At 38.4% G+C, this 22735-nt stretch overlaps 1 protein-coding gene across 2 annotated transcripts in view; it reads left to right on the top strand.

The window, feature by feature from the left end:
• Positions 1 to 1128: 1128 nt before the first annotated feature.
• The window catches only part of LOC120537216 (multidrug resistance-associated protein 5-like), a 163805-nt gene continuing 142198 nt past the window's right edge, over positions 1129 to 22735 (top strand). For both annotated transcript variants that reach the window (XM_039765980.1, XM_039765978.1), the window contains exons 1-2: positions 1129 to 1512; positions 10791 to 10972. In XM_039765980.1, the coding sequence (XP_039621914.1) occupies positions 1474 to 1512; positions 10791 to 10972 (221 nt within the window). In that variant the 5' untranslated portion in view covers positions 1129 to 1473. The remainder of the gene's footprint in view (positions 1513 to 10790; positions 10973 to 22735) is intronic.

Raw genomic sequence — 22735 nt, 5'->3', positions numbered from 1 at the left:
GACTGAAGACGCATTTCTATTCTCTAGATTTTAGTGACCTTCACTGATACTGATGGTTGCCCCGCTCTTAATCATCTTCTTTCTTTTCTTTAAGTCACTGCTGGCTGTATTTCGTTTTATTGTACATTATTTCTGTTTATTTTATTTAGGTTCATTGTATAATTTAATGTAAAGCACATTTGCTACAGCATTTCTGATGTTGTTTTAAATGTGCTCTATATATAAATTGGCATTGTTATTCAACACGTTTAAAAGTCAGCATGAAGACATTGGACTATGTCAAAAGCGGAAATAATTAATAATTAATTTAAAGTGCCTTTTGGTTTGTGTATGCACCAGAGCTACAGAAAAGAGGTAATTGGCCAAATAAAATACACAATGGAGCAAATAAGCCATACAAGTTACTTTGAAAGTAGGGTGGTCACTACATCGCTCTCATTGGGATAATTCACATATTAACCTGTCGTCTTGATCGTGTACAATAAGAAAAATAGTTGAGTAAAGCCAAGTAACATCGCTTTAAAAAGAGATCTCTACCACTTTAATATATAGCTGATTTTGGGGCGGACTAGACCGTTGCGCTTGCTGGTGTTGTGCGAGTTAACAGGTGACAAGAGTGAGCCAAGTCGCGCTGCAGAAATGTGAGTTTAGACGGTCAAAATCGATACGATTCGTCTGACAATAAGATATCAAGCTAGCAATCTGATCTCACAACCCTTGCAATGCACATAATTATCAAATGAACAAATAAAAAATTAACAAATCAATCCAAACAAGCTTTCTAGACTGATATTTAAATGAATGTAACAAAAAATCAGGAAGGAAGAGCTTGCCAGGGCGCGGCGAGAGGAGTGTCCTTAAAACAACTGCAACAAGTACTGTCCACCTAATTTCGCGATTTGACATACTAGTTCCCCGCACTGAAATATGTATGGGGTGGTGACAGTCGTGTTGTTATCGAAGTTAAACTGGTTCTTTAATGTTCAGTACGCCGCAGGTACAAGAAACGACAACTTCGTGTTGCAGGGGTAACGGGAAAGCCACTCTATAATTGGCTCAGTCGAATAGGTGGGTGGAGACCCATTCTGTGACGTCACCAGGGGATTCCGTAAACCTGACGGTGACAGAAGGCGGAGGACACAGCGGTGTCTGTCCTTACAGTGCACTGAAAAGAAGAAAATAATGCTCCACAATTTGTCAGGGTTATTAAAGGTTTAAATGGCTATTTCTGAATGGCATAGAATAGCTGCTGCTGACATAAGGAATATCAGAGGTAAACTTTTCAAACTGAGGAGTGGGCTCACTATGGGACGCCTGAGCACCACCAATGCTAAGTGATTTCCGTGACTAGTTGGATGTTTCTGACTGTCAAAAGTAAACCTCCGTCTTCACTGCAGAAAAACGATCTCCATTTCTGAGTGGGGAAGAAAGGAAAAGGAGTTTGTTATTGGGCTGTGCTGTCTGCCTTCGAGAATGAGGAAATATAAGGACTCAGTCGACAAAGACGACAAAGTGAGTCTTTTCAGTTCTCTTATGCCTTTCAGCGACTGCCACAAACTGGCATAATGTTTATGGTGGGTGTTGTTTTAGTGTAATGAATCTCTTCCGGCAACAGTTTCTTGAATCACTACTCATTAAAGGAAATCAATCTAAGCCTGTGATGAGCCCGAAGCAACTGTAAGGCAAACTAAAGCAATCCAAGTAGATTTTACTATAGAGAAAAAAAAAATGAGTCCGAAATCCTACTTTAAAAAAAACACAAGTTTGCCTGGGTCAGTGTAAAAAATGAATTGCCGAAATTCTTTAAATCTTTACAAGGAGCACAGCTGCTCACATTGCTGTCTTAGTCAGGTATTTTAGCAATACAGTATGTCTTTGGATACCTTCAAATCTTGTGCTAAAACTCACATTTTATTGAACTTGATTTTCATGTTAAAATTTCTCTTTCCTCCTTTTGCTGCTTTATTAAGCCCAATGCTTTTTGTTAAACCAAAATTAAAATTATTTCAGTTCTTTCATTTTCAGCGCCCATGTTTTTCTATGCAATGAAGGTATTGACAGGACTGTATAAACTGCCTTTTCCTTTTTACTGATCTATCTATCTATCTATCTATCTATCTATCTATCTATCTATCTATCTATCTATCTATCTATCTATCTATCTATCTATGGGTTTACTCAATATATTTGTGTTTAAAGCTGGCTGAATATTTTAAAAGTGTTTTTGTGCATTAAAACATCACTGCTTCTTCAGTGTTACTCTGAAAACTTGGTTTCAAATGAATGACATGATAAGCAGCACACATTTTTTTACTTATCAAGAAAACTTGGAGTTAATTGTGTAAAGCTCAGTTCATTATGTAGATAAATTACATTTCCTAAACATTTTTAGACTTCTGAATTAAATGTCCTTTGCTCTTCACATAGTGTCACCTAGGGAGATATTGCAAATGACAGTTTGGATGTCAGATGAACTTCTTCTTATTAATTTCTTGGCGAGGTTATTATCTTGGTAAAAATATTTAGTACAAATGTTTTAACATTCACTCAAAACATCTACCAAGTCCTACTATGAGGAACTGTTGAGAATTATGTTTTAAAATATCCTGGAAATATTTGCTCACAGTCATGTGGTTCTACACTAGTTTTCCTCACCTAAAGTTTATATTCATTTTAATTTTTGGCATTGAAGATTGTGCCATGTATTCATTATTTTTGACATTTGATGCTTTCCTTAACTAGACTGTCACATTCACTAATATTGATTTGTCTCTTATTCTGACGTGGAGCCACAGATAAGTTCCACTGTGTTGCTAGAAGGACAGCGCAGCACCTTAAAAGTAAAACCAGGGTGTGATCAGAAAGCACGTCTCTTTGGCTGTACCCTAAAACTGACTTACACGGGTTCATTCAATGGATGGATGTTTAGTCCCTCGCAGTTGTGCTGCTCTGGCTGCAGTCTCTTTCATTTACAATGCCACCTTGACTGTGGCTTGCTAGCTGCATTATTTGCTTAGATTTTTGGATTATTTAAATATTTGTCATTAGTGCAGTATAATAATCACTCCATTCTCTTTTCACCTGTTTTTTCCCACCAGGCACATGTTGAAAGTTGGCCTGTGTGCTTTTATAGACTCCTGCTGGCAGAGGTCATTTAGGAAGGTACAACACAGAGAACAGGCACCTGTTTTGTTTCATTTTAGGCCTGTGTGAGAACTCGGGCTAAGCAAGTGCTTGCTGAATGTTCGCAAAAAATAAAGGCCCCTACTGCTACTTCTTTTCATTCTATTTGAGTAATGTGGTGAGCTTACACTACTCTACTGTATATACTTGACACTAAATATGCCAAAAAACTAACTGTTTCACGCCTCATGAATAAGATATGGGTAACTCTCATTTATGTACCCACACAGACAGATGTTCATCTTATCTGAAACTCACAGCCTTGAGCTACTGTATAGCTAGATGTATGTTCTTTAAAACAACATATCACAAAGATAAAAACAAGACATACAGCTACTACTCAGTATATTGTAAGATATAATGACAACAAATTAAACTGAATTAGTTAAGAGAGGTTTGGAAAAGTGGAATGAGCAATCTACACTCTTAGAAATACCGGTCCTTTAATGGCACTTTACTGAGTTGTGTGGTTCTTCATTAGCACCATTGCTTGACAAAGAACTGTTCATTCTGCAAAAGGTTCTTCGTATATGAAGTTAGTTTTGGGATTTTGAAACGGGTCCTAATATGTGGACAAAACTGATAACATTAAAATACAGTAGGCTGACTAACAGAATACAGCAGATCAAGGAAACATACAGTTAGCGTGTGCTATTGTATGCAAGAATAGTCCTGTTAAAATCAGAAATCTGTTATCATCTTTTCATTACTATTTGTGAAACCTGTTACATATCTAAAAGTTCCCTCTTGAACCTTCACGTGGATAGTTGAGGGAATCTTAGGGGAAATCGCTGTGATAGGCCACTCTAGCACCTTTATTTTGAAAAGTGTAGTTAGCTCGCTGTTTAAATAAATCCCTTGCATCTTTCAGTAGCGCAACTGAGTGGGATGTTGGGACAACTTAACTCGACAAATCAGATGAACTGAACTGCCTTCTTTCATTTTCTACTTCATTTTAATACTCCACTTAAATGCACATAGGCCAATAAACACATCATGAATATCCATTAAGTTTCCAATTTTACTGGCTGAATGTGTTGTGCTGTCACATTTAAGTTTTATTTATAACCAGCTAAAGTGAGCACACTCAAATTTGTATTAATATTTCTTAATAAGAAGAAAAGTGTGTCTGAATGTATTCATTTGTTTCTCAGGTCTGCTCAGCTCATTACATTAGAGTGTTAGGGGCAGACTCTGGATAGAACAGCGAAATGCGCTCATTCACATTTGTGTCCAGTGCTCTTTTTAATTCCCTTACTCTGTGAGCCTCATTTTCTGATCGATGCCGGAGTAGCAGAGCCTCTGAGCTCTCCTAGTAGTGTTGTGGACAAGTCATAGAAGACCAGCCCATCACAGAACACACTCGCGGTCAGTCATATGCAGCCAAGCAAGCAGAAACAGGAAACTGAAAGTGTAAAAGCAAACCTCAAAGGAGCTCTGGAAACAGGACCTGAGGGACATCTGTGCCCCCTATGCACCACTGTGGCACGCATTATGGAAGATAGTAGAAAGGAAATACATGCAAACCATACGACAGTGTAATAAACTACAAACAGCATAGAAAAGCAATACAATTAACCCAAAAAAATTGTAATATGCAGTGCAACAGCATAAATGTGATATTAATGAACAGCTTTCAGAGTCCTCCAGCTTTTCTTGAGGTAAAACCGTTTTTGAAAGTTGTGGTCTGCATTTTTCTGCTGCCCATACTCTGTGCCAGACCACAGATGTGAAAACAGTTTGTGCCCGCGGTACTTGGAATCTGGCAGTGTGGCACATGCTTTGAAACTAGTGCCAAAAAGATACCCACCCCCTCCCTCTCTGAGACATCATCTCCATATAACTCCTTCTCTTGCTTCCTTTCATAAATCATCACTGTTTGTGTCCCCATTACTTACTATCTCTGCATGCTGGCCCGACTGGTTTACACTGGGATCCAGCCTCTGCCTCTTACTGAGTTCAGTCAAGCAGTACTTCATTTGTTACAACTGGTGTCCACTCCTGGCTATTTTTATTCCCATTCACTTCAACTATAACACAGCCCATTCATTTTATTTGAGTGCATACTGTTTATTTTGGTTCTTGTGGACAAACGAACGCATTTTTTTTTACAATACAGCAGAGATTTATTCATGTTTGACATAAAAGCAAAAGCATGTGAAATGAATGGAAGACATAAAAAGTCATAAAATCCTTCATCAAAACTGAAACACTATGATAATTCAAAGTCAAAACACAACTACAATCGTAACCAGAAGCTTTCCTTGAATGCTTTAACTTTAGACCTCAATAAGTAGTTTTAATGTGAGCAGCCATGTTACATATCATGGCTGCTGCATGACGCACAGCACATACATCACACCTCAAGCATTATCGCCACCATATAAGTAGAAAAGCAGTGCCCAGGAAATCTTGACACACACAATGGTGATGCCCATGAAAAAACAAACACAAACAATAGCAGTCCAATGATACTAGCAACACATCTATCCATCCATCCATTATCCAACCCGCTATATCCTAACTATAGGGTCACGGGAGTCTGCCGGAGCCAATCCCAACCAACACAGGCGCAAGGCAGGAAACAAACCCCGGGCAGGGTGCCAGCCCACCGCAGTACTACCAACACAAAGACTAAAAAGTAAGTAAGTAAGACCACAAACAATGTAGAGTATAAGAAGAAAAGCAAACATAATGAACAGATGCAGGAATCGCTCCAGACCGCGTGAGCGTCACTGAGGAGGTGTCTCTCTAGAGGTGTAGCTGCTGGAAGGAGTCTCTCAAGAAGGCTGAAGCATACAGAGGAATATTTCTGACAAAATGAAAGAAAGAAAGAAATCAATACGGAAACAAAGTGTGACAATAAATAAATTAAACACAATGATAGCAGAAATAATGTTTCATGAAATATATTTTTGCTGCTTACTCCTTCATGCATTTCATTATTTCTTCAGTTATTTATTTCTACGTCACCACATGCAACATGAAATATGCAGTGAAATGAAAACTGCCACTACTTTTACCTGTCAAAGGTGAATTATTTCTGTGCACATATAATTGTGTTTTTATTTATTTATGGACACATTTTACTATACATTCATGTGTTTATTTAATTTTCTCTGAAATATTTCCCCATAAGTGGACAGTCAGACTTGTGTATGAAACAAAATAGCATAGCAGAAGATTGTGATAAGAAGGTGGTACAGTTCCTTGTATTGGGCCCTTGTCAAAGTTGGTCCAGAGCATCCTAGAATATTCTTGCCTGTCCATTTTTATTTTTAGTAATTATAGAAATTATATTAGCACGAGACTGTTATGCATGGCAAGAGACTACCATTCTTGTTTTTTGTCATAGGTGACGCCATATCGTTTGCCATTGTTAAGCCTGGCACTATAAAGTGTCAAGGAAGTCACATGACATGTTATGTCCTTAAGCTCCTTCTATATAAGATGGGAAAATAAGCTACACTTGAACCCAATTGCTGTCTCTTTTTAGTTTCAGGGGTGCTTGGAATTAAGAACCATTAATTAAGACGTTTCTGCTTTGTTTTCTTGACGTTGTTTTGTGCATTGGGATTTGTTGATTGATTATTTCCATGTTCTTTTCATGTCTGAGCAGCACCTATCTTGCCCTTGTTTGTGATTGTACTTGCCACTTATCAGTGCCTCTATCTCATGGTCATTTCACTTAATTAGGAAACATCTACAATCAGTCACACATTCTGAACAAGGCCATAATGGCCTGCTCCTTTTGTTTATTTCTTCTCCCAGTTTTCTCTCTCCTGTTTATGTTCTTCCAGCGCTCATTTTCACCACACAAACTGTAACAGCCCCAGTCTCAGATAAATCAAGATGAATAACGCAGCAGATCTACTGAACTTTGTAGCTCTTTTACTTATTGAGTTTCAAGAAAGTTATAATCTTGCAGTAAAAACGTAAAAAGTGTTCTTTATTTCAGTGTAAGTACTGTGAAAGCGTCTCTGGCCATTAACTTGTTTCTGCAAGCCATAACTGGCCCAGCTTCACTTCTCTTTTGGAAATGCGAGCCTTTGACATTCTGCTTGGGTTCCTGGAAGCCTCGTGCGAGACCTGCAGACAGCTGATATCATCTTGCTTAGGCTATTTAAAGATGACTTATATAGTGGAGCCTGTCCTTGTAAAGGGGAAGTTCACTCTGCACGGCTAGCTATATGTGACTCTGTCATACATCCTTAAATGATTGAAGTTTACAAGTTTCAAAACACCTCGCTAAAATGAAACAATTTTACAAGCACCCTTTTAACATGACTGTTCTTTCAACTTTGTTTTTTGTGCGTCTATTTTCTTTGTTCTCCTGTACCAGATATGTTTGCAGTTCTCCCAGAATCCTAATCACTTGTCTAATTCTATCTATCTATCTATCTATCTATCTATCTATCTATCTATCTATCTATCTATCTATCTATCTATCTATCTATCTATCTATCTATCTATCTATCTATCTATCTATCTATCTAATGCTCAGGATCCTGTCAGTGAGCATTGTTTTGCTGCACCCATTGTGCCAATTCACTAGTGATCTCATCATTTTTGTCAAAAATATGTTTTTGTAAATAGTCTGTGAATTTTTAATTCACTTAATCCAATTCAGTCTAAGAACGTATGTAATCTGGCGAGTCTGAGATGCCGATGTTATTTGTGAAGAACCCTATTAGCTGGGGGGATTTGTGCTTCTTTGATTTGCTGAAGCTTACCGCTGTAATTTGTTAATACTGTTACCTGATGCACTCATGGCGTAATTTAATTTTGTTGCGGGAGCGCTATTTTTAAAGGGGTTAAAACAAGGTGCTCTATCTTTAGAGTCTTAGCTCTAAAGCCTTCTCACAGAGTAAGGAGACAGACGCTGGTGACTTTACTCTGCCCTTTTTGAAACCATCCCATCAAAGTATGCAGATATATCGAATAACTGTCTCATGACTTAACTTCAAGCCATCTGTGTTTAGACTGTCTATTGTAAAGATTATACAACAGAGGAAGTTTCATTTATTACTATGTTTGGCTTTGCTAATAAAAATAAAACCTTAATTACCTAAGAAAGAAATCTCTTGAGCTGAAACTTTTATTGAAGCGATTAGGAGACTTTGCCAACATGTGGAATGAGTAGCCCACCTATTTAACCTTGTTCAAGCCATCTTAACCCAGCTGAGGGTCACACGGGGCTAGAGCCAATCACAGGGTCAGAATAAGTCATTATTAATGTTTTTAAAAATTGAAATTAGGCACCTGAGATGAAGGGTAAAATAAGGGTTACAAGATTATAGTCGTTCATAAAAATAAAAAGAAGGGAAAATAAAATACCCAGTGCATTAAAATTAAAAGAACAAAAGTCTACCCATTGTGTGAATCAGCATTTTCTATTACTGCCTGCTGTCATTCTCTGTTATAAAGACAACTGGAGCCAGAGACTGTTCTGGCAGCTGTGGCTAACCATTCATGGCACGCCAGTCAATCACAAGGCATATTCAAGTTTACCAATTAACTTAGTTTATCTATGGGACAAAACCCCTTGCTTAAACATACAATACATGCCAAGTCTTCACAGAAAATGAATGAGCCTTTTGTGTTTTTGAGGTCTCTGTCAGAGATCCACCATCAGAGGAACTATGAAACTTTATTTTACATTATTTTTTGTGATAGTTTCTGATATACTGCAGGTTACATCCTTGGCCTTACCGTTACAGTAATTATTTTACCAGTTCAATAGCACTTCTAATAATGATGGTTACATCTGGAATTAATGGTCCAGGTGCTAAGGAAAATGACGAGATATTTTCAATACCAAAAGGCACTTCAACAGACAATCATTGGTGTGTAAAGAGGACAATTCATTTTGGCATCTAAACCAAAAGTGGAGTAATGAAGAAATTCATATGCTGTGGCATTGAAAGTGGGCTGCGACCAATCCTGGATCAAAAGTGCCCCCACCCCTTTGGAAGTCACACAGGGTGCCATCTTGCTGGGTACGGCACAGGGCGCCCACACTAAAAAATTTGGGGTTCCATTTATGAAGAGGGTGCATGCTCCAGATACCCCCACAAGTCCTCGACGTCCAATAATATTAACAACTAGGTTTACCCAGCCTAGGGTTCTAAGTGGCCTTCAGCCAGCACTGGTGGAATGCCAACCTGAAAGATTGTTAACAGGGATTATGTAACAGAGCAGCACAAAAAAACTACTTTGAAAAGTGCTTTGTAACCATTACAGTGACAGACAAACTAAAAAGAATCAATTAATTAATGTGGGCAAATTTCTCACAGCTGCCAGATTTTGTTAGTCTAGTGTGTAGCATGTTTGGGATAGCACTATCTTGGAAGCTGTCTGGGACTGATGAAATTTACAAATTTAGTGACAATAATTAAATAGCCAGTGATAAAAGAAGAGTCTTGTTGTAACAACCAAGACTAAAAGAGCTCCTAACATAGATCCAGAAAGAAAGTTGTGTCAAATTACATGTTTTTTAGTCTTGATTGTCACCATTTGCCACCCAGGTATTTAGCAGGGTCACTGTGAACCCTGATGTACCTTCAAGTAGCTCCCATGCATGCCCTGTAATGACTGGGCATAATTTTGAAGTGTAAAGAACAGATGGAAGTGACCTTCTGCATATATGACCTCTCTATACCTTTCTAACCAATGGATGAAAATGGCACTTCAGTTTCCAAATTAGATAATGTCACAAATGTGCGCATTGAGGCAGCCGGCCATATAATGGAAATAGGCTGCCATAAATGGAGGTTGTTGTTCAAAACAAGAACAAAAAAGTGGGCAAACAAAGCAGCTTTAAAGTCAGGCAGGGAAAGTGATGTCATCGGGGCCTGAACCGGAAGTGATGTAATTGGGGTCGGAACTGGAAATGTCGTCATCAAATCCAGGCGAACTTTCCTGTGGTCTGCCAAAGAAAAAAGAGAAAGGATCAGTGCACCCTGCCATCCCCTAGTGTGGCGTGGAATTACCTTCATTTGAGCCCTTTAGCTGCCTCCCATGTGCACGTGTGTGACAACAAACACTGACTGATAGGCAAATCACAGGAAAACTGTGAACAAACCTCTTAATGGAGAGAAGCTTAATTAGCTTCATGTTAAATTTGCCTGAAGAGTCTTTAGCGTTTTAATCAGTTTGGTAAGTTTGTCTTACCTGTTACAAATCATATTATGTGATATTATCTACTGTTAAATTCTGGTCCGTACTTGTAAAATTTTTATTTGTATACTGTATTGAGGATTTGTTCTGTTCTGTGTATTGTATTGTATTGTATTGTATTGACACCCTTCTTTTTGACACGTACTGCATGCCGAACCTACCTGGAAAGGGGTCTCTCTGTGAACTGCCTTTCCCAAGTTTTCTTCCATTTATTCTCTACTGGGTTTTTTTTGGGAGTTTTTTCTTGTCTTCTTAGAGAGTCAAGGCTGAGGGGCTGTCAAGAGGCCTATTGCGACACTTCTTGTGTGATTTTGGGCTATACAAAAATAAATTGTATTGTATTGCATTGTATGGGTCAGTATTTGTCCTAGTGGGAGAAGCACTGACTGTGATTTATTTGATTTAGGTGATGTTCTTTCTCTTTTTAGAAATCTGCTTCCTATTCTTTTCCTGATGCACTGGATGTCATTGGACATGTTGAAGGTCTTCCCTTTGAAGCTTCCTTCCACTCTGGTGTGTACTTCCTTGAAGAGGAGGAACAGACAAGTCAGAAAGAACAGAAGTACCACGCTAGCTTGCATCTTTTTAAACCCTTCAGATTAACTCACAAGTAAGTGGACCATGAAATCCTGATGGGGGTCACAGAGTGCTAACAATATGGCTGAAAAGAAGGATCATAAAGGGAAATGGATATAGATGGAGCAGATTGTATGAACCCTATCTTACTTAAAAAATGGATGTTAAAGACTTTTTCATAAATATACAATCTAAAATTTCTTTTACCGCTACATTTGTACAATGGCTACATTTATTTTTCTCTTGCAGATGTCTTACTATTTAATATAAACTGTTTGCAGTCAGGGAGAGAAAGCAAGGCATTGTCAGTGGAGAAATACAACGTAGCAGAAAAATCAATCCACTGTAAAAGCCGGAATAGAGAAAAAAGACAGTGCAGAGAATTTAGAAACACACACTCCAAAAGTAAAGGTTTATTTGTTACTTAGAAAGCAATTAAGCTCACCCTTTAGAAGAATTTTTCAACTCTGTCTCTCTAATGCGACTTGTTTTATGTATGGAGCCACCTTTGAAACATAATTTGTAATTCAGAAAGATAAATAGAGAGTTAATGTATAAGCGAGTGAAAGAATGAACAAATTAACTCACTTCATTTATTGACCTTCAAAAGGAAATTTACGTAGTCCAGCAGCAGTATAATCATTGTGCAAAGCAGTAAAAACAAATTGCAAACTATCACAAAACTCAGAACTGCACACACAGTAAAGTAATAATGATTTAATAATATAAAGTGCCTGTGCACTTATTATACAATCATTATGTGGAGGCAGTCATGATGGGAGCCTCTCAGCATACCAAAGGCTAAAGGAGCTCCAGGACAATGCATCATGCAGGGGTAGGCAACATTAGCCAGTATATCCTCTAATTTAGCCATTATTGTCTGTTCCACCACTGACTCCCATGAGTCCAGGGTCAGTTCTGTAATCTAGCTGACCCTCCTGATCAGTGTATTTACTTTTGTGGTACAGCGAGTTGGTGGTCCATGGCGTTAGGGTTTTTAAAGGAAAAAAACAGTACATCTTGGGTCTCTGTAAGTGTCTCAGTAGAGCTGGGGGGCTGTGGGGGTGTGGAGGTAAGCCATTTTCATGTCAACATAAAGGTGAGGTCAGCACCCCATGGGTCTTAATTGGGGCGCCACACCCACGATGAATCTGATTGGGTTAGAGGAGGAGGAGGAGGAATCAGGAAGTTATGAAAGAAAGAAAATCAGAGAGAAAATGGTGAGGAGGGCAGGAGGTATAGCGGCCAGAAGTTGGCCCTGTGTGTGGACAGCACTCTTGTCAGACATAGGAGAAGAAAGAGAGGCCAAAGGGCTCTGGCAGTCGTCCTGCAGACAACTCAGAATGGTGGAGGGACGTTGGACCTGGGCTTTAGAAACAAGCCCTTTTTAAAGGCTGACCACGTGTGCTGTTGTCTCAGGTGAGCAGGGGCTGAGAGCATGAGGAGAGGCTCTGATGCTCCGAGGGAAAGAGGAGTACCCGATTTTAACTTCCTACTCCTTTGTTTGGATTATTTCTTTATTGATGGCAGATTTTAATTCTCACAGAGTTCTGGTTTTCATTGAACAGTATTTATCTATTTCTTTCATGAATCCTGCAATGCACTTTTGCTTTGAACACGGATTTGTTTGGAAAATCAAAAACCCTGCACACTTTTGTACCAACTCTTGCTGTGTTACGTGTTCTCATTCACTCAGGTCCATTTCAAAACATGCCTCTTGAATTCCAAGCACAAGAGGAGGTAACGCCAGCTGCGGACAACCCGGGCATCACAGGTTTCTTTTACTCTCCCAACAAACCCCAGCATAGAAAAGTATGTTGGGCACTATGGAGTGACAGGGCTCATATATTTAAGGACTATTTTAAAGAGATTTGTCATTATATGCATGTTCTCCTGATGTTAATTTTAGGGCTATCCTCAGAGGTTTTTTTAATTGAATTTGGTGAATCCAAATGAAAACTGAAAGTTAAAAGCTTGGGTAAAATATACTCTTTACTGCATTTGTTCAGTTTTTGCTTTGTTTCAAATTATTTGTTAATCTAAATTTTATATAATGCCTTACATAGTTTGAACTGAATTGGTCAATCGTTTCTGGGATAATTGGCTATCACAGAAATAGTCAATCAACCTCCTTGTAGCCTTTAGAAATAGATTATTATCTTAAAAGATATGATTCATATCTAGTAGAAAGATGACTGTGGTCTCGGTAGTCCTGATGACAACAGCACTCAATGGTGGGACCACAGCTTCAGATGGATAGAGGAACCGTCCCTGGACAAACTTCTGCTTCATTGCTGGGATCAATCATACACTCGGCGCTGATTTACCTAACATGGCCATTGCTGTAATTGTGGGAGGAATCTGAAGTACACTGAAGACAATAAATATCGGTCATAAAAAATAAGCACGCACCACAGAAACAGCATCCTGTTTGGGAATCAATCTGAGGTCTCTGAAGCTCTTAAACAGTTGTAAGCATTGTGCCACCTTCTAAATTTATTGTGGTTTATTCACAACTAATCCACAAGCATCCATTTTCTGGACCCACTTATTTACAGAACAAATGTAGAAAAGCTTGGAAGGGTAGCAGTCCATCAATGGCAAACTTACACTTTCTAGGCAAATCAGCCTGTATTCCCCATTCCAGCTTTGTGGGAAGAATCCAGAGAGCCCAAAGACAGAGAGAATGTGTGCACTCCATAGACAGTATATACAGAGTGCATCATATATACAATTATATACTATTACTGTATACTATTCATATTAGTGCTGTATATATATACTGTATATATATAGTACTGTAATACATATATACATTATATACACATACATATATAGGGTGATTAAAAATTATGTTAACACTAGTGCTACTACTATGTATATACAGTATAACATCATTTATGTGCCACACATGGTACATGTGTTGAGCATGTGGTGAACAAGTTGAGACATTCCTGATAATCATCTGGCACACACACACACATATATCCATCCATCCATTATCCAACCCGCTATATCCTAACTACAAGGTCTGCCGGAGCCAATCCCAGGGCACAAGGCAGGAACCAAACCCTGGGCAGGGCACCATCCCACCGCAGGGAACACACACACACAGGACAATTTAAGATCGCCAATGCATCCAACCTGCATGTCTTTGGACTGTGAGAGGAAACCGGAGTACCCGGTGTAGGACACGGGGAGAACATGCTTACTCCACGCAGGGAGGACCCGGGAAGTGAACCCAGGTCTCCTAACTACGAGGCAGCAGCGCTACCCACTGCGCCACTGCACCACCATGCCGCCCCTATATATATATATATATATATATATATATATATATATATATATATATATATATATATATATATATATATATATATATATATATATATATATATATATATATATATATATATATATATATATATATATATATATATATATAATTACTTTCCCATATGAGTGGTTGTTTAGTAATCATATAACCTGTGGATAAAAACTATCCCTGATTCTACTGATGGGAGTGTACCATCTGACAAAAGGAAATAAGAAAATCGGCTGTGCTGGATAGCTGAAGTCTTTAATAATCCTGTCTGCCTTTCTAAAGCAGTGAGTGTTATACAGCATATGTCATGAGCAAAAGGCAGCCGGATGCCACCTTCTGTGCCCACTTCACCACCCACTGCAGTGCTTTATGACCTTGAGTCAATCAGGTACTGTATCAGGATGTAATGAAACAGATTGGGATGGACTCCACTGTGCACCCCTGGATGTTGTGATAGCAAATGGAGAAATATGAACTTTCCTTAGACATCTGGAGAAGAAAGGGCATTGTTGAGTGTTTTTGTCAAGAGCTGAAATGTGTTGTGCCTTCAGTTTGTTAGTTATGGTCACTCTAAGAAATGTAAATCTGCTCAACCTCTCCACAGCATTCCCTTCTATGTAGATAGAAGTGTGGTCTGCTTTCTGCTTACTGACATCAATGACCAGCTGCTTGGTTTTGCTGACATTAAGAATGAGCTTACTGACCTGGCACCACTGAGTCAGCAGGTAGCCCTCTTGTCTGTAAGCTGTCTCATCATTGTTGGTGATCATGCCAATGGCGGAGGTGTTGTCAGCAAGTTTAATGATGGAGCTAGAGCTATGTCTAACCACACAGTCTTAGTTCAATATACTGTAAGATGGGAATCAATTCAAAAATAAAATTGATGAAAGCAAAAGCTAGGTTGCCACAATGGCAGGGTGCAGATAAGGTGGATATATAAAAACATTTTTAAAAGTTTCCCTTACAGTGAAGACCAGCTGGCATTAGGGAAATGTTTGAAACAAACTCCAGACCTTACTAAAGCAGAATGGTGACATCTCACATTCATAAAGGTTTTCTTTAAGAAAATGACAAAACAAGGGAAGAATACAAAAAAATGTCCTTTATTTACTATGGCTGAATCAGTGGAGTGTAATTAAAGAATTACAGTGAAGAATGCTGAACTTAGCTGAGTAATGCACTACCAATCACACCCAAGGTTGTGCAAATATGCAAAAACAGCATCCTGACTTACTTATTTAGTTACTTGTTAAACTGGATCATCCAGTATGGTGCATTATTTCCATAAGGTGTACCTTTGTGCAGAAATCCAAAGTCTTAGAAGCTGCAATACAGACAAGCAGACATGAAGTGCTAGGAAAAACAGCAGCAGTGAGACATGTGGTGCCATCAGACTGGCACATCTTTATAAGTTTGTATGCTTTTATTCTCCAGTCAGTCAGTCTTTATTTTTTAGTAGGAATACTTTGTTTATATCAAACAATGAATAAACACATAGTACACCCTAACAGTCAAATACCCAAATGGTCAAATCAGTGGTAATCCTGTAAGTGTACATCAGTAGTACAATGATGTATTGTAGATAGTACATTGAAAACCACCTACATTTTATCTTCAAAAGCTATTAGAGTATTAAAGAATAACTGAGTATATAGATAGGCAGTCATAGGCATCAAAGGAAAGACATAGTAGAAAAGTGTGTCAGAAATATGTCACTTTTTTCCTTTTACTTTTGTGTATACAAAGTATAGGGAAAGTATTATAATTGTTAAAAAATTTGATGTTGAGATTTTGATGAATCTTGACGTTTTAGACCTCCCTGAGTCCGAAAATACAATTTCTGGAATAATGTCTGTGTTTGTATGTGTGTGCGTGCGTGTGTGTATGTAAACACAATAACCTGAGTACACTTTCAATTAGGTCAACCAAATTTTGCATACAAGTGTTAGGTACAAAACGTAGATTTCTGTCAACTTGTGGGCTATTTCTACTAACCGGAAGTGGTGCTTTACCTTTTAGTCATGTATCGGCAAAGTCCAATTTATTCAACTTTACTTTTATAATAATTGTTCAATATATTATTAATTTGATTTGTTGTTGATGGTTCTTTAATGTACATAATATAAAAACATAATCATTGTCTTGCGGTTTACTCCTCACTTATCTGAGTATATGAGAAAGTCTAGGGGAGACCATTTCCAATTTTTTATTGCGGTGTCTTTGTCTTTCAATATCTTAAATTTTTTTTTCTTGGTGGTGCCTTTTGTGTGTGTAGTTTTTAAGCGTGTTGTCTTTTTTGTGCTTGGTCACTATGACGCCGCTCAGTTGTTAGGCACATGATGCATATACCATGTGACCAATGGCATCATGGCAGTCACATTATATAAGATTGGGTAAAGTCATATCTGAAAGCTTTTGTGAAAACCTTTGTTTTTTGAAAACTACTTTGGTTAAAATGTTAAGTTTTTGTATCTACAGTAGTGTGGTCAACAGCTTTAAGGTAACAATCTAATAAAGAATAGTCTATTGGCCTTCTATTTTTTTTACTTTTCCTCGCTTCAGTTCTATAGGGTCATAATAGTGACATTATTGTCACATTGAAATTCTTACTTGTGTGTGCTGATCAACATGCAACATGTCACCACTCTCAAGTGCCGTGATTAGTGAGTAAAGCAAACTTACCTCGAAACTTTTGTGTTCCTTAACTGAAAAGTCTCATAAGCTAAACATAATTCGCGGTGCTCACAAAAGATATGTTAGGTAGTGGTGTCCCCATTTATAATGTCACTGTAAGTGTCTGCCACTCAATTAATAAAATTCCACCCACCTGGACTTTATGGAAAGTTCCATTGGAACAAAACTGTGATTTACACCATCATTTCATCAACAAAAAACAAAAACTTTATGTTTCATGTGAAAATCAACTTTTGCCTCCTATAGAATCCACATCAGAACTTATTTAACTTTGCCATTTGTTGCAGGGCAGCACTTTCACTCAATGCCAGTGATGCTGCTGGTTTTTCTCCTTACATCTCAAAGACCTGCAGGCTATCTGAGGGGTATGTGTAAGCTCAGTGATGGACTGCTGTCCTGTCCCAGCTGGGTTTCTGCCAGGATCCTCATGCTGCCAGGGTATGCTACAGCTTCCCACATATAAATGGAAGTCTGATATTCATACAATGCACCACTTAGTAAATAAACATTTGTTTTGTCTAGTGTATGTTAGGAATTACTCAATAAATATGTTCATTTTTTGTTCTATGTCATGTAATACAATGATACATATTTTCATACACTGATCAGTAATAACAGCAATATTCAAGTCCTTTAACACTGTGACATAACAATACTCCTGTATATACAGTATACCTCAGAGTTCCATAAGTGTCACCTACCTTAAAATATGCTGCACGTTTTGCATTTTATAGTCTTTAACCTGTAACCTTTGTTCTTCTGGACAATGACTAATTATACATTTGCAGAAATCCTGGCTTGTCCTCTCTTGACAAAGCACTTGAATTATGGCAGAAGCCAATCTGGTTGCTCTAAGATAGAAATAGATTTGATGTCCCTAAATGTGTCCAGTCTGGATGTATTCAGAATTGCAGTGAGACGGGTTGCCTGGCTGCTAAAGAGTTGGTGAAAGTGGCATTAGGCTGAGGTATGATGGGAGATGGGCCTGACAGGATCTGTATTTCAAAAGACTAGCCCACACTGGTGACTGAACCTTATGCACTGCCAAATGACAGTGTGGGAAAACAGCTTTCAAAGGCCATGTGTATGCCTTGCTTTGGGACAGGCATCAATGTCTACAGCTCTGAAACTGGACTGGCAGGTTAGAAATGGCTGGGTGGATGAGTGGGTGGAATTTAAAGATGTTATTCAATTCAAAATTTGAATTTGTGTGTTGTGTGCCTGTTATTATACTAAATTAGATGGAACTTTTTGAAAACCATTATTCAAAATAATTCCCCTTATGCAAAATCCAGATTATACAGTCACATAGCAAGCTGGGGTATTTTAATATTTGTCACTTCCTTTGTCTACTGTATTGGGCCTAATAGTATCTTGGCCATTGGCTCAGGTGGCTTTTATCATTTATATTGTCTGGCTATGTCTTGGTGGTTGCATTTGAGGCTTCACAGTATCTAGCAGTGGCTTTCACTTGTCTGAATTGTAAATTGCCTGATTTCACACATCAAAATTTACAAATCTAATTTCATATAACATTCACTCACAGCGAAGGCAGCAGAGATACTTAACTTTGAAAGGTTCTCAAGTGCAGAGATGGAGCAAATGTGCAAATATCAGAGTTTTCAAATAACGGATGCTGATGGATTTCATTAAAAAATCCAATGTGTTTGGAAACAGTTGTGCTGTAACATGTGTTTGGCTTCAGCTACTTCTGTTTTTAACAAAGCCTGGCCTCATAAACATGCTTCAGTGCTGAATCAGCTTGAACACTTTCATATGCAGATGCTTTGTCTTTTGGATTGTATGCTGAATAATCCATGACCTGTTTTAGCAAGAAAAGGAAGAAACTGGAAACAATGCATTAATGTGCTATACAATCACCAAGATTTTCAGTGTCTTTGCTGTGTAGATTTTCTGATTATCTGATGAGAAGTGCTCTGTACCTTGTGATTCTGACATGGGCCATATATTTAATGACTACTTTAAGAGGCACCGTGGCACAATGGTTAGTGCTACTGTCTAATGTCTTGGGTTCAGATCCTCAGCCTTGTCATTGTTCATGTGGAGTTTGCATGTTCTCTTCATGTCCATGGGGTGGCTTTACTCCAGTCTGTCTTCTCTGTCCCCAAAGATATGTAAAAGACGCAGCTAGTTTTGTTACCTGCTTCACTACGACAGCAGAATAATTCTGACAAGATCAGGCCAATCAGCCTAACAAGCTTAATCCAAATCACCTACTTAGTAACTTACTTCATGTGTCTACAGTTCTCTGTATGAAGAAAAATGTTTGTGTGACATTTTGTGTTCTCATGATCTTGTAAAAGAGTTAATTTTAAAGTAACAGCCAGAATCCATTGTACTAAAGCCGATGTCACATAGCGCAACTTCTAGTCGTGTTGTATGTCAGATTTGCATGACTGTAGTTGTCGATCATGTTGCCATATGTGGTAGAAATTTAATCCATACAAATAATCATCCTGAAGAACCAGGCAGGAGGAAGCCTGTCATTTCTCTCTTTCATTTCTCTTTGTGAAAAAGGAGATTCCGGCAGCTAACAGATTAGCAGAAGCCTTGTTACTGAACAAAAGGCGCAGTCCTTATTTATACACTTGGCTTACATAACAGATTTGCATGTCTCAGTTATAATATGAAAGAATACATCTTATTGGCTATAAAATATAAGGCACCTTGATCACACAGTATAAGGCTTCCCTGATTTGTTAAACCACAAAAATCACAGGCTGTACACTTTATCTCCTTTATTCTATTTGGTTAAAATCAATTCCCCTTACTGAGCCCCCAATCCTTCGCAGGTTTAGCTGGTAGGTTGAAAAGAACCTCACAGAGGCACACACAGCGGAAGTCTATGTGTATGAGATTCATAGCCTACTTGCTATCCTGAGCTGTTTGGAGCTCTGCGTGTGTGCAGCATCTATCTTTTTTTGACCAGACTCCTGTTCTGTGCCTCAAAAGTTCAAACAGGGATTTGTAGTTCACCTGCTTGTAACACATTATGCACAACCGAAATGTTATAACACACAAAGCTTGGTTTTTTCCACACAGACCATGTCAGTTCAAATGTCTGAAAACTGCTGCCCATCTCCTAATTACCGACTGAGTGCTGGTCTTCCAGTGCTGTCCTCTTCTCCCCTTTTTCAGACAGCCAATAGCGAGCAGCCTGATGCCACCATCACTGTACAAAAGGTTAACAGCTATGGCAAGTTCAGCCACAATATCTGCCCTTCTTTTTCTTTTTACATTTAGTTGTCAGAGAAATGAGTTTCTGTTCTGTTTTTTGAGGTCCAAAATACACATTCCCTACTCCTCGTCAATGCATTCAATGCATTGTACACATGGATAAGCTCTCATTTGGTGTCAGTTCTCATGCTGTCAGGATCCTCAGCATCTGTTACTTTATTATGGGACTTTGAATGGTCCCTGTTTTAATTTGTTGTGTATTTAAAGGTTTTCTATCCCAATAATTCTGGTGATTACCCAGTTTTTTGTTTATTGGCTTAGTTCTTTATTTCTTTTTCATAAATATTTATTTGTACTGTTTTCAACACTTTTTTTTTTTGGACAGCAGCCGTGTTGCTAGTGGTGTGTCCTAGTAGTTTGTGAACTCTCGATCACAGCACACGTGAGTAAATGTGCACCTCAAAATTGTTTCCATGTCCGAGTACACAGATTCCCCAAACCGTTATGGTTTTGCTTTGATTAAATACTCTTTTTTTTGTTTTTTTAAGCACACCAAATGAGCTAATTGTCTGTATGACTAAAGACAAAATCAAACCTGTTTGATTTTATCAGAATGTGTCATGGACTAGTTGGAGTGACTCACTAAGATTATGTAAGTGAAGGCTATGGAATCACTGGAAGGTAAAGCTCTTCAGATTTTTAAACAGTTCAGTCATATCAATCCTTAGTCTCCATTTGCCTTAGCTAGAAAGATTTGCCTCCTTCAGTGTTTTCTTATAGCTCATACCTTACAGTCCTCCTGGAGTCAGCTTAATTGCTAATTTCACTGATAAGTACATTTTAGTGAAAACTGTGAGTATGATCTTGTGATCACACCACACATGACATGTAATTAAAGACAAAAAAAAAAAAAATAAACCAAACAACTAAACTAAAATATATTAACTTTGTTTTTGCAACTGCTCAAGTAATTAATATCATTCTCTTTAGGCAATTTTTTTGCACTGCATTTTTGACTGGTACATAAATCCATTCAAAAGAAGACATTTCAGGAGATCTGTGAAATGCATCATGACTATGACCTGCTATCTATTTACAGTTTGCTTAATGCCTTGTTGGTTTCATAAAATAAATAAGTAATGGCCCAAATGAGTAATTCTTTCAACATCAGAATGGAAATACAGAAGAGAATAGGCTGCTTTGTTGTTGCTAAATTATTTATGCCTTATGTACACAGTTTACTTGTATTTGCAGTCTTTTGACTGTTTTCCATGTTTTTCATACAGGGAAAAAAGATCACATGCCAAATACTTTGTGATGACTATAGCCTTAAGGAGCTTCAGGCAACTAAAAAAAAAAAATGTCAGTAATAAAACAAGGAAAAGAAGAACCATATGGCCGTAAGATGCGCCAGTCCAAATCTTTTACTGTGTAAATCTGTAAAGAATTCCACATGTGGCTTTGCAGTGATGTAACATGGCTGCTATGGTACAATCATCTGAGAGAAACTTGTCAGTTGTTTGAAGAATTCTAAATTACGATGGGGTCACAAATATTCTTCTATTTGAGACCAAGCTGTGAAATGAACTGTCCAAGCACTGTCAGGAATAAATAATACATACTGTAGCTCCTAACCTTCCATCCTTTTCTAAAGTCTTAAATGTTCAGATGTACACTGTGTGACCAGTTAGCACAGTCTCCACATATCTGTTAGGGTTCTTCTATGGGCATTTTAGCATTTTTGCCATATCCCAAAGACATACAATGTTAGGTTACTTGATGACTGCATATGAGGGAATGTAAATATGTGCACGGGCAGCACTTCATTCATGCCTGATTCCTGTGTTGTGCCTGACGCTGCCTCCATGATCCCTCAACCTGAATCGGATTAAGTGGTGTTGATGGATGAATAACACATAGAAGTTTGATAAACAGGAGGGGATCATTTAGTCCATCAAGTTTATTCAGTTAGCATGCTCATGGGCATTCTCAGGACATCCTGAAACCCAAAGAAACCCCAGGAAAGCCAAAGCTGTTAAAATAAGAAGGGGTTATTATAAAAGAAACATAAATAAACATTAAGAACACAAAGTATACCAAAAAACAAAGCAATGAAAGACCGAAAACCATGACTGTCTTGTGTGGGGGGTGCTTCACATTCCTAAGCACATCTCACAATGCTCAAGTGCTCTGCTTCATTTAAGTGAACTACAAAAACCTTCTCCACCTCCTGAATGGCCTGGCAGCCTTTTCGTATTTCATTCTGCCAGTTGAGCTCTTGCCAAATGCTCATCACTGAGCTACCAGCTCAACACTCTACAGGGTGGGTGGGATTTTTAAGCCCAGAACCACTACTGGGTATACCCCAACAGTCATTTCTATGGTTTTACTGTCAGAGCGCCATACCTTAGACAGGACCAAAGGAAGTCCAGTAGGATGGTCCAGTCCAGTGACTCATGGGAGTCCAACATACTCGAGGGGGACTCTACTGTTCTCTTAGTGTCTTGGGTAACTGCTAACACATTAACAGGACCTCCACTGATTACGTAAATGCTAGACTTGTGTAGTCTTGTAGCGGTC

The sequence above is a fragment of the Polypterus senegalus genome, chromosome 10 (assembly GCF_016835505.1).
Source record: "Polypterus senegalus isolate Bchr_013 chromosome 10, ASM1683550v1, whole genome shotgun sequence".
NCBI lineage: Eukaryota > Metazoa > Chordata > Cladistia > Polypteriformes > Polypteridae > Polypterus > Polypterus senegalus.
Note: the sequence above shows the minus strand (reverse complement) of the source record. Positions and strands in the feature narration are given on the sequence as shown.